The sequence below is a fragment of the Seriola dumerili genome, unplaced genomic scaffold (assembly GCF_002260705.1).
Source record: "Seriola dumerili isolate Sdu_G_001 unplaced genomic scaffold, Sdu_1.0 BDQW01000191.1, whole genome shotgun sequence".
In the NCBI taxonomy this organism is placed as follows: Eukaryota; Metazoa; Chordata; class Actinopteri; order Carangiformes; family Carangidae; genus Seriola; species Seriola dumerili.
This window is the reverse complement of record NW_019174446.1, coordinates 3,895,043-3,909,368: the sequence shown is the minus strand read 5'-3', so window position 1 is coordinate 3,909,368 and position 14,326 is coordinate 3,895,043. Positions and strand designations below refer to the sequence as shown.

Sequence of the window (14,326 nt, the reverse complement as noted above, 5' to 3'; positions counted from 1 at the left end):
AGTGAGTGGCGGATTTGATCTGGCAAACGCTGTGTACCTTTTTATTATGTTGGTTTTTGGGGGGGTTTTTTTGTATGTTTTCTTTCTTTTTTTCTTAATCTGCAAATGTCATTGTGAGAAACTACCGTCTGCGCAGGCGCTGAATCTGAATATAAATGGATATAAATAAGACCAAGAGCAGCTGCCACGGCAGCTCCCTGATTTCAGCACCATGGAGAGTCAACTGGCTCTCACACTGAGAGCAGTTTGACAGGGTGTGTTTGGCTTCATGTGCATCACTGTAAACAAAGACACCGTGTGTGTGTGTGTGTGTGTGTGTGTGTGTGTGTGTGTGTGTGTGTGTGTGTGTGTGTGTGTGTGTGTTTGTGTGGGTGTGTTTGTGTGTGTGTGTTGAACATGTATGAGGCCTAGCCTAATGTCATGTCAATGTCATGCACATTGCAGTTGCATTTTGCACCTAGCTCTATACTTGATTTGTCTATTTAATTATTCATTCCCATTTTTACATATTATTTACATTTATATATTGTGCTTTTGTCTTTTTGATTTTGCTGTTCTGGTGGTGTGGTATCTTGAGGTGCTGATGTGAAGAAGTGATCACCGCTGACACGTCTTTACTTGCAATCAAAAAGAAGTTTATTTACAAGAAAGAAACAGTGTCAAAAAATGCCGAATCCTGGAGCATCTCTGCCAATGTGAGATCTCTCCTCTAACGTTTCACAAATCCCTCTATTTATCTGTCTTATCCCACCTTTGGAATGTGCACTTCTTCCAATAAGAAGAAGCCTCCACCCAAAGGTAAATAAGATCTGGTCTACAGCCTCTGGTCTCTAGCCTTTGGCTTTTTTAGGCCCACATAAAACCCCCACTCTCTTATACCGTATTTACCAAAAAACCAATGGGGAAACAATTTTACCTCCTAAGGCACATTCCTTAAACTCAACTTACAATGAGTGGTTCAAGGTAACCTTCGACAAGGCCTTAGTTGACAACCTCCTTAAACTTTAGAATAAAACATACATAAAAGAAGAACACAACAATTTACTATGTTGAAATAAAAGGAAATGAAGTGAATAATACACTACAGTGGGTAGTGGGTTTTTATAAGGCTATCTATCTATCATCTATCTATCTATCTATCTATCTATCTATCTATCTATCTATCTATCTATCTATCTATCCGTAGAAAATTTTGTATTCAATAAATCCATGGTAAACTGTTATGCATCATGATGGATAAATAATCTTCAGTATAAAGTATTGTAAAGTGTAAAGTATAAAGTATTGAGAAGCACCTATTTATAATGTATTAGAATGTGTGCTTATGAATAATACATCGAGGCCTACGTCGTGTTTTAATATCTCTCTTGGATGGAACTCAAAGATGACACATATTTAGACAGAGATCACACATAGGCTCGTCATGTCTGCAGCTTATGTTTCTATATGATGGAGGTGGTTAAGTAATGCCTCGCGCGTTATGTAACACACTTGGGATGGTATAGTCATATTGTGCGTGCACTGTCAGCGGTCTCGCTTCTTGTCCAATCGTGTGTGTCCTCACAGCTCTCCTCCACCCGACATCCACATCCCAGCATCAGAGCAGAGCGGAGGCTGGCACCAGGAGGAGCATCAGCAGCGGAACGACCCTTTGTGCTTCACCCATAAACGCGCCACCTTCTGCGAGGAATCACCATCAAACACCCAGGCAAGCCTTGTATTTATTTTATTCATTTTATTTCACACTCACTCAACCATTTGGTGTTAAGAATGAAACTGAAGTATTCGCAGCATAGAAGCAGGTGGCTGGTGGTGAGGACGAGCTGTTTACAAGTTCAGGAGCGAGTCTTTTTTTTTTTCTTTTTTTTTTTTAATTATCCGAAATTTTGCACAAGTCAGACCTGTTTTGAGAGCTGTTGGGTAAAAGCCATCCACACCAGGCTTAAAGTTTGATGTTATCATCGCCTTTGGTTACACCCTGTAGCCTTTATTCTAGAGGCATCCCCGCGCATGAGAAAAACATTCCCAGTAACTGTGGGGGCGCCAGATGAAACAAAAACAAAACCCCAATGCTGGATACAACATGACGAAAATGGACAATGAGCTGTTTGAGGGCAGTGTGCTAGGAGATGCTGTCACTGGCAAGAGATATCAGGACACGAATATCCCCCAGGCTTCCCTAATCCTCAGTGAAAATGGCTCTGAAGAGAGAAGCCTTAAACAAAGGGAGGCATGTAAACATGTAAACACATGTGAGGGTATTACACAGGGCTCCTTGCTTAGAGCAGTGTTGCATTTAATGACTGAAATTCTTGTTTAATTTATTGTGAGAATTTCACATATTTTAAAGGGTTTTAAAAGTTCCTATGTGAAATCATGTGGTGCTACATATACAGAATTATTATTGTTATTATATTATTATTATCATAGCAGTTAACAGTGGTTTACTATGGTACAAACCTAATAAAGATCTTGTGTACTATCAGGAAGCCATTTTATGAATGGTGTTTTGGTTTCAATGTGCTTAATGCTCCCTGCAATGATTCCTGAAAGTGAAAGAGATTAGCCAGTAATGACATCATGCAATGATGATGCATTTTGTATAAGGGTCACTGAGCTCAGAGCAAGTATTGTGACTACCATGCCACTCCTGTGCCACTAGTTGTTTTTCGGAGAAGAATTTTGTCCTGCATGGTGCAATAATAAAAAGAAAAAACATGCAGATAAGTTCACTCCTTTCAGAGCTGCACAACAGTCTGTGGTTTAGGAGTTCATCAGCATGAGTCAGACATCATCATCACTAAAATTATACTCAACACCTCATTAACAATCACATTAGAACAGAACTAATGGGCTCAGTGCATCGTGGGGTTAATATCAAATGGAAAAGAGAGCCTCACATTAGTCCATGTGCATGATCAACATTAGAAAGCACGTAGACTGGGATGGATTAAGGGAATTATTATTCACGCCCACTCCATGCTGTTTTAAAAGTAGACCATCTGGATAAGAGAAACAGCTCAAGTGAAGGCTTAAAGACTTGTTTACCACTCATGTCCACATTCTCCCAGCATCCCACTGGCAGCTTTTTTTTTTACAAGTCTTCCTTTCCCAGTACAGCCACTTTTTGAATCGGTATGTTCCCTCCCTCCAGGCTTGTGTTTGGATGAGTTTTCAGAGCCACTGTGGATCACTGGTAGCTTAACTGTCAGTTAGGCTTAAGAGAGCTGAAAATCCTGTGTTTGCAACTCAGATAATACTTAGTCTGTTGCTCAGCAGGTAGCCAATCAACATTGTCTGGAGTCAAGTGGAGGAGCACACGCATGATCCTACTTTAGAGGGTCTAGTGCAGGATGGGTGCAGGTGCAAAAACAATTAAAAACAGGCAGAAAGTTAAGATGAAAAAAATCTAATTCACTACTAGAGCATGCATGGTCTGGCATCTGTACCCAAACACCCCACAGGCCGTCAGGTTACAAACTACTGAGTGATCATAAGCAAAGGAAGATAGTCTTGCACTGTAACAAATAATATGAGATGATTGTAAAACGCTGTTTGAAAGATTTGGCTGTGGGATGCTACAGTCTATAGCCTAGCTGATCTGTGATTCCTCATGTTTTGATGTTATGACCCTCCTGCGTTTCCCACACATGGCTGCTTGTGGTTGCATGAATTTATAGAAGTCACTTCCTAAACTAAAAACCTTCTCACCCCTCTCTCCTCTTAACCACACCCTGTTTACTGAAGCATTTCTCTCTCATTCATTGACATCAGTTTTTGGGTTTTTTTTCAATTTTCAATTCAAATATTGGCATGAACAAAAACATGTTGCCAAAGCAGTTTACAGAATATTAAAATACATGAATTGTGAAATATGTGTTGCCTACGTGTTGCACTATACTTGCACATCATCAATTCAAGAAAATCTGAACATTTTCGTACCATCCATCATCAAGACTTTATGGCTGATACCCTCAGTTTGTTTTCTTTGTTTAATTTTCTTTTTTCTATAGGACTCCTTGCAAGAACATGTTTTAAAAAAAAAGGCAAAACATTCCATATAAACTCCAAAATAAATCATATTCATATGCTCCAAACAAAGTCAGTAGTACATGAATAAGTATACAGATGTTCCTGGAGCTCACACACACTGACTCAAGGACACACTATTCATTCAGTCTAAGAAAAACATTGTGCAGCTGAATGGTGAACACTCCCCCTCATCACCTCAGCACACACTAGATATTTTCTCAGCATCTCAGGATGAACAGCAGAGGCTACGCTCTGTGCAGATTTACACATAATTTGTTCCATCGAGCTGGAGTTGTTCATGCAGCGTTTTCCCTCGGTTGCTAAGACTGTTGCTAGGGCACGGCTCTGGTTGCTCTGCCCTGGTTCCTGCCTATAATGTGATTCTGCCGTGCCAGTGCACCAGGCAGCTGTGAGCATTGCTACAGTGTGATGTTTGTGGGAATGCAGAAACTCAAAAAGAAAAGTGAAACGGTTGGCAAGGTGGTGCAGACTACCTAGAGCTCAGATCTATTTTTGAGTCTAATGATAGGAGGTGGAGTTTGATTCCCAAGTCTCTCTGTTCTATTTCTGCAATCCTCTCTGGTCCTCTGCGGTTTGAAGAAAGAGGATTTTGCAGGAAGTCTGGGCTGCTCACACAGGGACGTGACTTATATTAGGTCATGAAGTGGTGATATTATTCTGTTTGTTTGGGGAAACCAGGTGATCAAAGCAAGACTGACATTCATCCAGTCAACTTTTTTTTTGAAAAAGGTACCATCTGGATGAAGCGAGGGAAGACAGGTTCAGACTCATCCATGCGACAGCAGCACGCAGGCCCTGGGGTCAATTACATCATTCCTAATGCAAAAAAAAAAAAAGGAAAACATGTATGCGCTTACGCAACTGACCCCCTTAGTCGATGATGCTCAAAGGCAATCAACAGGAGAGAGGAAGTGAAGTGATTGTATAAAGTTTATTCAAGCATGAGAGTAAACCTGCATTATTTAGCATTAAAGCATCAATAAAAAATGTTTCTTCTTTAAATGTGCGTGTCAAAAATGAAAAGTTCAGAGTTTATTCCTACTTTGGTTTCTACTCCAACCCATTTTTGAAAGAGGATATAATATTGCTCCATCATCCATTGTATCTCACTGATAGACGCAGTTTGTAGCTCTTGGCAGGCAGCCCCGCAGTTTTGCCACAGAGGGCTGATAAGAAGAGTCAGTGAAATTTTGCTTTGCAGAATAATATAGTGAAGTTAGACACCTTTCTGTGCTTCATATCGGATCATCTTAATTAGTAATGACGATAATGAAAAGCCAAAATATGAAAAGAATATTAGTGATCTTTTTTCTTTAGGGTTGTATCTGTACAGATGAGAGTTAACTCATTTATTTTAAATCTATTCCTTTCACATATTCCCTTTTGTCTTATCTCTTTTACTGTTTTTAGCATCATGTCTCTCGGGGAGGCAATGTGAGTCTGTGGGTCCGTCCACTACTTTGGTCCAACCTTAAAAATCTCAACAACTATTAGATACATGCAATTTTGTACAGACATTCACAGTCCCCAGGTGATGTATCCTAATTATTTTGTCAATTCCCTGACTTTTCCTCTAGCGCCACTATAAGGTTGGCATTTGTGATTCAGGGTGAAAAAAACTCAACAACGAGATGATGGATTGTCATGAAATATGGTCGTTCAACATCCCTTGAGGATAATCCCTAATGACTTGGTAATGGTCTGAATATTCCTCTAGCGCCACCAGCAGGTCAAATGTTTCATGTAATCAGTGATTTATCTCGGCATCTTCTTGAGGGATTGTGATGAAATTTTGGGCTAATTTTCATGGTTTCCCTGGCGATGAACCCTAAGGAATTTGGTAATCGATCTGTTTTTGTTCTTAAACTCATTTGTCTCCAGTTGATTATTAAAAGGGCTTCACATATTGTGGTTTAAAAAAAGGCACTGTGGCTGTGGCCGTTTATTTTTAGCCGTGACACATAGAATTTGTTTCATAAGGTCATAAATTCAGTGTGTGTTGGTCATGTCTGGCTCCAGGCTTATGCCATCTGTACCAGGCAGGGTGTGTGTGTGTGTGTGTGGCAGTGGGTGGGATTTAGTGGTGTAACACAGTTCAGACAGAGGGCCCTTGTTTGTTGAGGGTTTGAGTGCCACGTCAAAAATGCTGCCACATACACAGTCCACAGAAAAAACACTCACCTGGTTTTTCTCCTCTCTTCCACTCAACAGGGGAAAACGCTACGTGAAGCACAATGGGACCGTTCCAAGAATATGAGGTGAGTCTTGTGATTGCCACTGGTCATGAGTGATAGATTTAATGAATGCTGAATCCTTTGCCACTATAAGACTGGCTTTTTTCAGGTATATGGTAAAGGAAAAGACAGGTAAACTGTGAATTTACAGTTAACATCAGAAGGCCCCAATATGACCAATAATCAATCTTTTATGGAATTAAAAATGAAACAAAGTGTGTTTCTGCAAAACTATATCCCTGCCTTTAGCTGTGACGGATGTTGCTTTGAACAGGAAAAGAAGTCACCAGAGAAAGGAAGCCCTCGCAGTCGTATCCCACGCTTGGTCCTGCATCCCTTCCGACCAAAGGACAAAGGATCACCTTTGTCCGATTCACCTTTTTCAGAGGAGGAGGGAAAGGAGTGTGACATGAGCTCAGACCACTCCAAGAGAACCATCAGCACCAACAGCTTTTGCTCTGGTAAGAAGTTCAGGTCCAGTCCAAGGACAGCTGAGTTCATACCTGATGTAAAATCTCAGATACTATGAACAACCAGCTCCATTTACAGGCCGTCAAGTGCAAGATTGCATTGCATTGCTCTTGGTCGGCTGTGTAAACATAAAATCCTTATGTGATAAAAGCAGAATCTCTCATTCAGATAGTATTTTGCATGCAGAATTATGCAAGCTCTAACAGAAATGCATCTATGTTTATTTTATGTTCACCTGAATTGACCTCCTCAACCAATACTACACTGCAAAAAATGTCTCTGTGCGTGTACAGTGCGTGTGCATGTATGTGTGTACACTGTGCAAATCAACCACAACACAGACACTGCTTGATAAATACTTTAAGGAAGTGATGAGCCATTGTGAAAGTTGTTATGCTATCTGTCAGATAACACCCCTGGCTGAACCTTGAGCCCTGACTTGAATGCTTGTGTTCGCTGCCTGCCCTGCACTGCCTGTTCGTGGCTATTACTGTCTGTGTGTACCTGTCTACAATAGATGACACCGGCTGCCCCACTAGTCAGTCTGTGTCCCCCTCCAAAACCCCGTCAGGCTCAGAGCAGAGTGCCCACGGCTCGCCGACACTCCCGGAGCGGAAGACCAAAGTGAAGAGGGTGAGGGTGATGGCCGAGTGGAGCGGTGAACCACGGAGCGTGCAGAGGCACAAGAGGGAGCTGAGGTCGGCCATGAAAGCCAGAGGTAAAGAGGAGTGCGGAGATGAAAAAGATGGAGACAGAAAGAGGATCAACATATGAAATCTTCACTATGACAATCTGATCCTCTAGTCTATGGGAATAATCTGCATTTTTTGTCGATGAATATCTTTACTCATGTGCAGACTTACACACTGCTTACACATACTTTTACATGCCAGTGGTTCCCCAAAGACCAAAGTACAATAACAGAGTATTTGTCACATGTCAGCAGCTAACAGTTTCCCAGGCTTATTGACTTGAACAAACACTAACTGGGAAGCAGCTGCTTGCCTAAAAGCAGAATAATAACTGGAATGAATTGTTGTCTGTGCATCTGTGCTCTGTTAACATATACCAGAAACAGTGCACTCCAGTCCTGATGCCAAAATTAAATTTCCTCTCTTTTAATCTGTTTAAATCTGGGGTCATGAGAGAAAACTTCTTGATCTTGAGTCAAAATGGGGCAGAAAGCTGATTGGTTGAGGAAAACATTTGGGAGCTTAGCCAATTAGGCTGATTAGCAGGAGGTTACTACACTGAATACATTGAATGTGCACACACTCTCAGTCCACTCACCAAAGTGGTGGAGGATCACTTAGTTTTGAACTGTTTTATTTGACACAGTCATCACGGGACACAATACTATGGTTTTATTAGATGACAAGCGATGCTACTCAGGTATGACTTTGAATTTAACCTATAAAGAATTTCAACAAAAATATTTAGTGACTGTTTTTTCTCTGTTTAAACAATTATTTTTCTCTGGTGTTCAAGGCTGCAGTGTTGTGCTGAGCCCTTTACATAAAGTGACTGTGTTACAACATTTGAGCAGATTGTTTTACACATAATGGCTGAGTGTTGACTAATTCTGTTTTAGTGGCATTTTAACTCACAAAGGGTCTAGATTATGGGGAGTATAGCCCATCCAAAAAGCTGTTGTATGAGAGTATCTGTCTGAGGCTGTGTTATTTGGTTGGTCACTCCATCAGGGAGACTATATTATGGATGTCCTGCTTACGTAAAGTGAGACATGATGGTCCTGTTTGATGCTGCACTTGATCCTAACAGGAAAAGATGGTGCTGCTTCAAGGTGCTCATCAAAGAAGATGCAACGATGAACTGACATGAGAGGGACAGGAGACAGGAGAAGTGGACACAAATGGCTCATGTGTTTTCTTGATGACATAGAATAAGAATATAGAATTGTGTTCAAATTAATGTGGAGGTTTGAGGCTGAAAGCTAACTTTAGCCACCTAACCTTTAGCCAACAGCTACCACTGGGCGAAACTTGACGACAAAGGACAATTTTGTTTTTGTTTTTTTTACTTTTAAGGTAAAACCAGTGAAATGTTGAGTTGTGACATTCCCAAATATATGGGGTTACAGTTGGACAAGTACAGAGGAATCATAAAGTCAGTAAACTCAATATTTATCCAAAGGTTTCTAACATTAGCCACATTCATACCACACCAAGTGAGGCTGAAGCACTAAAACTCTTTGAGAGTATGGACTTGAGCAAGACTGTGTTCCTTTTCTTATGAATTAAACGTTTCATAGAATGAGGAAGATTGGTAAATATTCTTCAAAAAAAATATAGCTTTGCGTTAGGTCTGCTTGCATGTTAATGCTGTTTTTCCCTGCAGGTAGTGAGGCCGACTTCAGCTCTTCCAGCAGCACAGGCAGCCTAAAGACCAGGGAAAGCCTAATTTCTAATTCAGCTGGAAAGAGAGCGCCTTCACGAAGGTATGACATTTAATGTATGCATTTTTATCATCTCTATGCTTTGCTGGGCTGCTACTAGACTTAAAAAAAAAAAAAAAAAAGGTTTTAATCTTATTTAAAAGAGAAAGGTTCGTTATGCATAAATGTTTTTTTGTTTTTGGAATTAACACTTGAATTATTTCTGTTTTGTTTTGTTTTTTTTTGTTTTGTTTTTTTCCAAATCGTATTATTCAGTCGCAGCACCCACATCAGACCTCTGCCAGTGTTCAAACCAGCCGGGAGCCCGACAGCCAACCGCGATGCAGAGCTCTACGCTCCCTACAGGACTCCTCCGAGAGCTGCCTCCTCAACCAACAGCAGCAGCTGCAACTCCAGCCCCACCTCCAGGTACTAAACATTGCTTTCATGCCATGCATTATTGATAATCACAGAACAAGGTTTGTGGCTTCAAAGTAAAATATTCTGATCAGTTGCTGCGACCTCCTGGACACATTCAACCCTGCAAAGGATCTCCCCCTGGATTCATTACAAATCCAACCTTCTCTGCCTGAGGGAGGAGTTAGATTTTGGAGACTGAGAGATTTGGATTGTGGCTCAGGCAATGCACTATGAGTGAGTGAGTGAGTGCGTGAGTGAGTGGGTGGTTGGATTAAGACGAGACTGTTTTATCATTTCCTCTCTTGCAGCTGACTGGGATTATATCGGTCATGATTTGGCTGTGGGTCGGATTAATAAGGATTCAGTAAAGCAATTGTCTGAATATGGTACCCAGACAGCGACCCTACAGGATGCAGCCAACTCATAACTGGATTAGAGAGAATGCACCTTGGTTTGGAGGAGGGAAGAGGGTCATAAATATTTCAGACTAGCAGAATTGATGTATGAACTGAACAGCCTGCAGCTCATATGTGTGGACCACCTTGAATTTCTGACATGGTGCTCCAAATTACTAGTAGGGTTTACTTTGTAGGCTTTGTTTGTTGACTCTTCAGCCCTGCATAAGGTTTAACCTAAAAATCCTCTGTCAGCAAACAAACATTCAACCCACAGCCCTTTGCAGATTCTGCTACTGCATAAAAACTCACTCTTTATCTTGTGCTTAGAGCTTCCATAAAAAACCCCACTCCTATCACTTTAAGACATTCTGCTGTCAGCTTTCCTCTGCCTGGCTAAGTGTCATGTGACATCTTTTCCTTTCACATGCTGTCTTCTCCTGGGCTGTTTCTATTTCTGGCAGGGATGCATAGTGCTCGCATCAAAGCCTCAAGTATCCCAGGTTGCTAGGATGTTGTGTTAGTGGGAGAGAGGGGCTTACATGCTGCTTTGCATATTGTCCAAATCCACCCACTCGTCCTCTACAGAAAAAAAATCCTTTTATCAGTTCTCTTTGAGCATGATAAAACACTGATCATAGGACATGCAGAGGGCATTTGAATGCTAAGGCAATTAGCTTGTAGATTAAGGTTTTTCTAGTAAGGTGATTTCCTTCCTTGCTAACTCTGCTTGTATTTAGATAAACCAGCATTTTAGGGTTTTTTGCCTCTAGTCTGCATGCCAGTAATCCTGTGTCAGACAGTAATTCCAGGCTTCGGAGAGCATCTGCCCTGACAGCACTCTCTCAGCCAGACTAATTACCCTCTGCAGGGAGCAATTTTACTTTGAAATGTCTAACTGCTTTGTTTTCTGCTGTTACTTCAAAATGTCTAGTTGGGGGCTGATGGATATGGTGGTTCTAGAGCAGTAAATGTGGCCCTTCACCAATATCATAATATTATATAATTACATCTCTGCCTGACAGAAGAGCAAACCTAGGCCGCTACCACTCCTGTGGAGACAACCACGGCATCAGACCCCCGAACCCCGAGCAGTACCTCACCCCTCTGCAACAGAAAGAAGTGGCCATCAGACACCTGAAGATCAAACTGATGGAGTCTGAGAACAGAGTCCATGACAGGTTAGTTAAGATTTAGCAGCACAGTAGCTCCTGTGATTTGTATCTGTAGCTTTTTATGGTTTGATAGTGGTAGTATCAGGGGAGAAAGTGATGCATTTGATGTGACGTAATCCTCCATATTGCAGCTCTGCTCAACTAATAACATTTACTGAAGTGCAAGATGAAGTAACTTCTTAAACCATATCTTTTAAAGTCATCAGCTCATACATTTTACACTTATTCATATTCTTGCAGAGTGAGAGACAAATAGGAGAAAAGATTGATACCATTTATATCTGTTTAAAAATAAATAAATAAATAAATAAATAAAGCTACAGCCAATAGCCAGTTAGCTTAGCATAAAGACTGGAAACTGGGAGAGACAGTTAGCCCAGGTAACAAAATCCACCTACTGGCATTTTAAAGCACACTACAAACCCACATGCTGTCTTCACATTTTGGTTTTTGTATTGATTAAACAAAGGAGATTAGTTTCGAGCTGTCAGACTGGATTACACCTTGAAAAATTTACTTGTGTGCTAAAGCAGGCGTGACAGGATATGGCATAGGCAGGGTCATTAGCATAAATTGTAGGAGCTAGGATGACTAGCAGGCCATCAATAACATTCCACAAGTTTGTAAACAGCATATTAACACTTTCATTGACAAAGTTTGTGATTCAAAGTTAAAGTTGATTGAACTCTACTCAAAGCAAACAAGACAGGGTCATGTTGCAACTGGAAACGTGCACGTGTAGCTCCATTCTTTGAAATGAATGTGAAGTAAAATTTGGTTTTTGTTGCTACCCCTGTTTCAAGTCTTTGCACCAAGTTAAACTAACTGGTAGCTGTAGCTTCATATTTGGCATACAGATATATTAGAGTTCAGAATATTTCTCCCAAAATGTTAAACAACTGAAGTAACTCTGCACATTTTCTTCTCTTTATTAGAGAGACAGAGATTGAAGAGCTCAAGGCCCAACTGTGCAGAATGAGGGAAGACTGGATTGAAGAGGAGTGTCACCGGGTGGAGGCTCAGCTGTCCCTAAAAGAGGCTCGCAAAGAAATCAAACAGCTGCGTCAGGTGGTGGAGACCATGAAGAGTAGCCTGATGGAGAAGGATAAGGGAATACAGAAGTACTTCATTGACATCAACATTCAAAACAGGAAGTTGGAGTCCCTGCTGCAAAGCATGGAGCTCGCTCAGAGTGGTGCCAACCTCCAAGATGAAAACACCTTGGACTTCATCTGTGATAGCCCTGACAGTGGTGGGAAGAAGATGGTAGGGGAGGAAGAGGGTGGGATGGAGCTGGGAGACCAAGGGGCTGAGGCAATGGCAGACAGCGGGCTGCTGGTAAATGATGAGATGGCCAACAGAGCGGACATTTTGGAGCAGGTCTTCATGTCCACTGCGGTTGACTTAAGTCAGGACTCTAGTGGCAAGCTGAGGGCAGAGGCAGAGTCAGGGCCTGGGGTGTCTGCACTGTCAGAAGAGGAACAGTTGATTGATAAATCTACTGCATCCACACCAGCGCTACCAAATACAGTTTCCACCACCATCTCCTCAAGCACACCCTCCCAGCAGACCACAGAAGATAAAGGAATCCAGACCGACACAATGCCCATGTCTCCAGACCTGCAGGCTCTGCTCCTCCAGCTGCTGAAGTTCCACGGGGCTACAGCTGCGGACACAGCTCTATCATCCTCCAGTGGTCTTCTTAGCCTCCCAAACCTGCCCACTTCTGCTTCCACCACTGCCACTTTCCCTGACTCCGCACCTCCCCCACCCAGAATGCCCAGCCCTGTTCACCCAGAGAGCCCCGACACCTCCACTGATTCCGGCATGTGCAGCTCGGAGCCTGCACAGAGCCGACGGTTCATGGAGGAGCTGGACTTTGGTGTCGCTGATGAGGAAATTTGTCTGTCACCTGGACTGGATGTGGTTGGCAAACGGTACTGGAGCAACAGCTTCCTGGTGGATCTGGTGGCAGTAGCAGCCCCTGTGTTACCCACGGTGGCCTGGCTGTACTCGCGACACGGTGTGGATGGGAGCTATCCAGTGTACAACATTGCTGCTCTTATCAGGGGCTGTTGCATCATGGGATTGCAGTCTCTTCGTCACGTCACTCACAGGCCGGATGCGTAATAGCTTCCAACCTGCATGCACACACCTAACCTTGAACTAAAAGCACTTAAGCATCTTTTCGAGAGTATTTGTTTTTGTTTGACACCTGATGATATCAATGCAGTTATTTTGGTTCCAACACTGTTACTTTGCACTGTACAGTTGCCATGAGTTGAAGCAAAATGGTGACATGAAAGGGATTATTTATAATGGGGGTTATATATTTATTTATCATTTACATGTATAAGCTGATCATCTGGGTAGATGGTTGTGTTATCATTGTCCTGTGGTGTTCCCAGTTGTCGTTGTGTTTTTAAAAAAGAAAAAAAAAATTCTTTATGTTTAGGATGAGAAAGATTGAATGTTAGTTTCTGACAGGTTCTCAACCGTTTTGAGTTATTGTTCAAAAAGAAACCTTAAACCTTCAGCCAAAGCTTTAATGTGAATTCACTGTTATTGTTTTGTGAAGAAGTATTTTACTTTATTTTTTTTCCCTCCCTCGGAGTAGAGCTTTATTCAGTACAGCCTGTGTATTGTTCATAGAAATGAGTTGACGCTTCAAAGCAACTGACACTTGTTATGTGCCTGAGCTATGTGCAATACTGGTGGTTTACATCAACTGTCCTTGTATCTTTATTATTAAAGCATGATAATTCTGGCCACATGTTTTGGACTCCTGACATTTTTAATCTTTCAGGTGTGTTATGGGGAAGAAATGGCTGAACAGGGATGATTGTTAAAGTTTGACTTATGTAAGAGGCCTGTTCAAAATGCTGGTGAACACTGGGAGAGCCCAAGTTCTTTTTTTTTTTTTTTGTTTTTTAATTTGAGCAAGATGTTCACATAAATTAATAAAAGGGGGAAAATGTCTAGTCTGATCCCAAGCGCAACCAAGCAGTATCCTCATGATGGCTCATCTTACATAAAAGCTTTCCCAGCCTGTATTTTCAGACGTCCTTTGGGTTGTGGGCTGACAATGTGAAGTGCATTAGATCCACTTTACTGGGATCTCTCAGAAGCTGTAAAATGCTGCCTGTACCCTTACACCAGTAAAAACTGGGTCAGTGCCAGAGC

At 41.7% G+C, this 14,326-nt stretch overlaps 1 protein-coding gene across 2 annotated transcripts; it reads left to right on the top strand.

Moving 5' to 3' along the window:
* Positions 1-1,619: 1,619 nt before the first annotated feature.
* sybu (syntabulin) lies at positions 1,620-13,918 on the top strand. 2 transcript variants are annotated; one of them, XM_022753422.1, is made up of 8 exons: positions 1,620-1,708; positions 6,265-6,311; positions 6,562-6,748; positions 7,330-7,476; positions 9,117-9,216; positions 9,430-9,582; positions 10,994-11,149; positions 12,079-13,918. In XM_022753422.1, exons 2-8 carry the CDS (start codon positions 6,288-6,290, stop codon positions 13,271-13,273), a joined length of 1,962 nt encoding a protein of 653 aa, XP_022609143.1. In that variant the 5' UTR covers positions 1,620-1,708; positions 6,265-6,287; the 3' UTR covers positions 13,274-13,918. The 2 variants fall into 2 exon arrangements, with proteins under 2 accessions (XP_022609143.1, XP_022609142.1); XM_022753421.1 differs by having other exon boundaries at positions 7,276-7,476.
* Positions 13,919-14,326: the final 408 nt, after the last annotated feature.

What these genes read in the sequence shown, in the direction of transcription:
- sybu (XM_022753421.1), top strand. Translation starts at nt 6,288, where the DNA reads ATGGGACCGTTCCAAGAATATGAG. An exon ending in CACCAACAGCTTTTGCTCTG is followed by an intron (nt 6,749 to 7,275) that starts GTAAGAAGTTCA and finishes TGTCTACAATAG; the next exon opens with ATGACACCGGCTGCCCCACT. An exon ending in GTCGGCCATGAAAGCCAGAG is followed by an intron (nt 7,477 to 9,116) that starts GTAAAGAGGAGT and finishes TTTTCCCTGCAG; the next exon opens with GTAGTGAGGCCGACTTCAGC.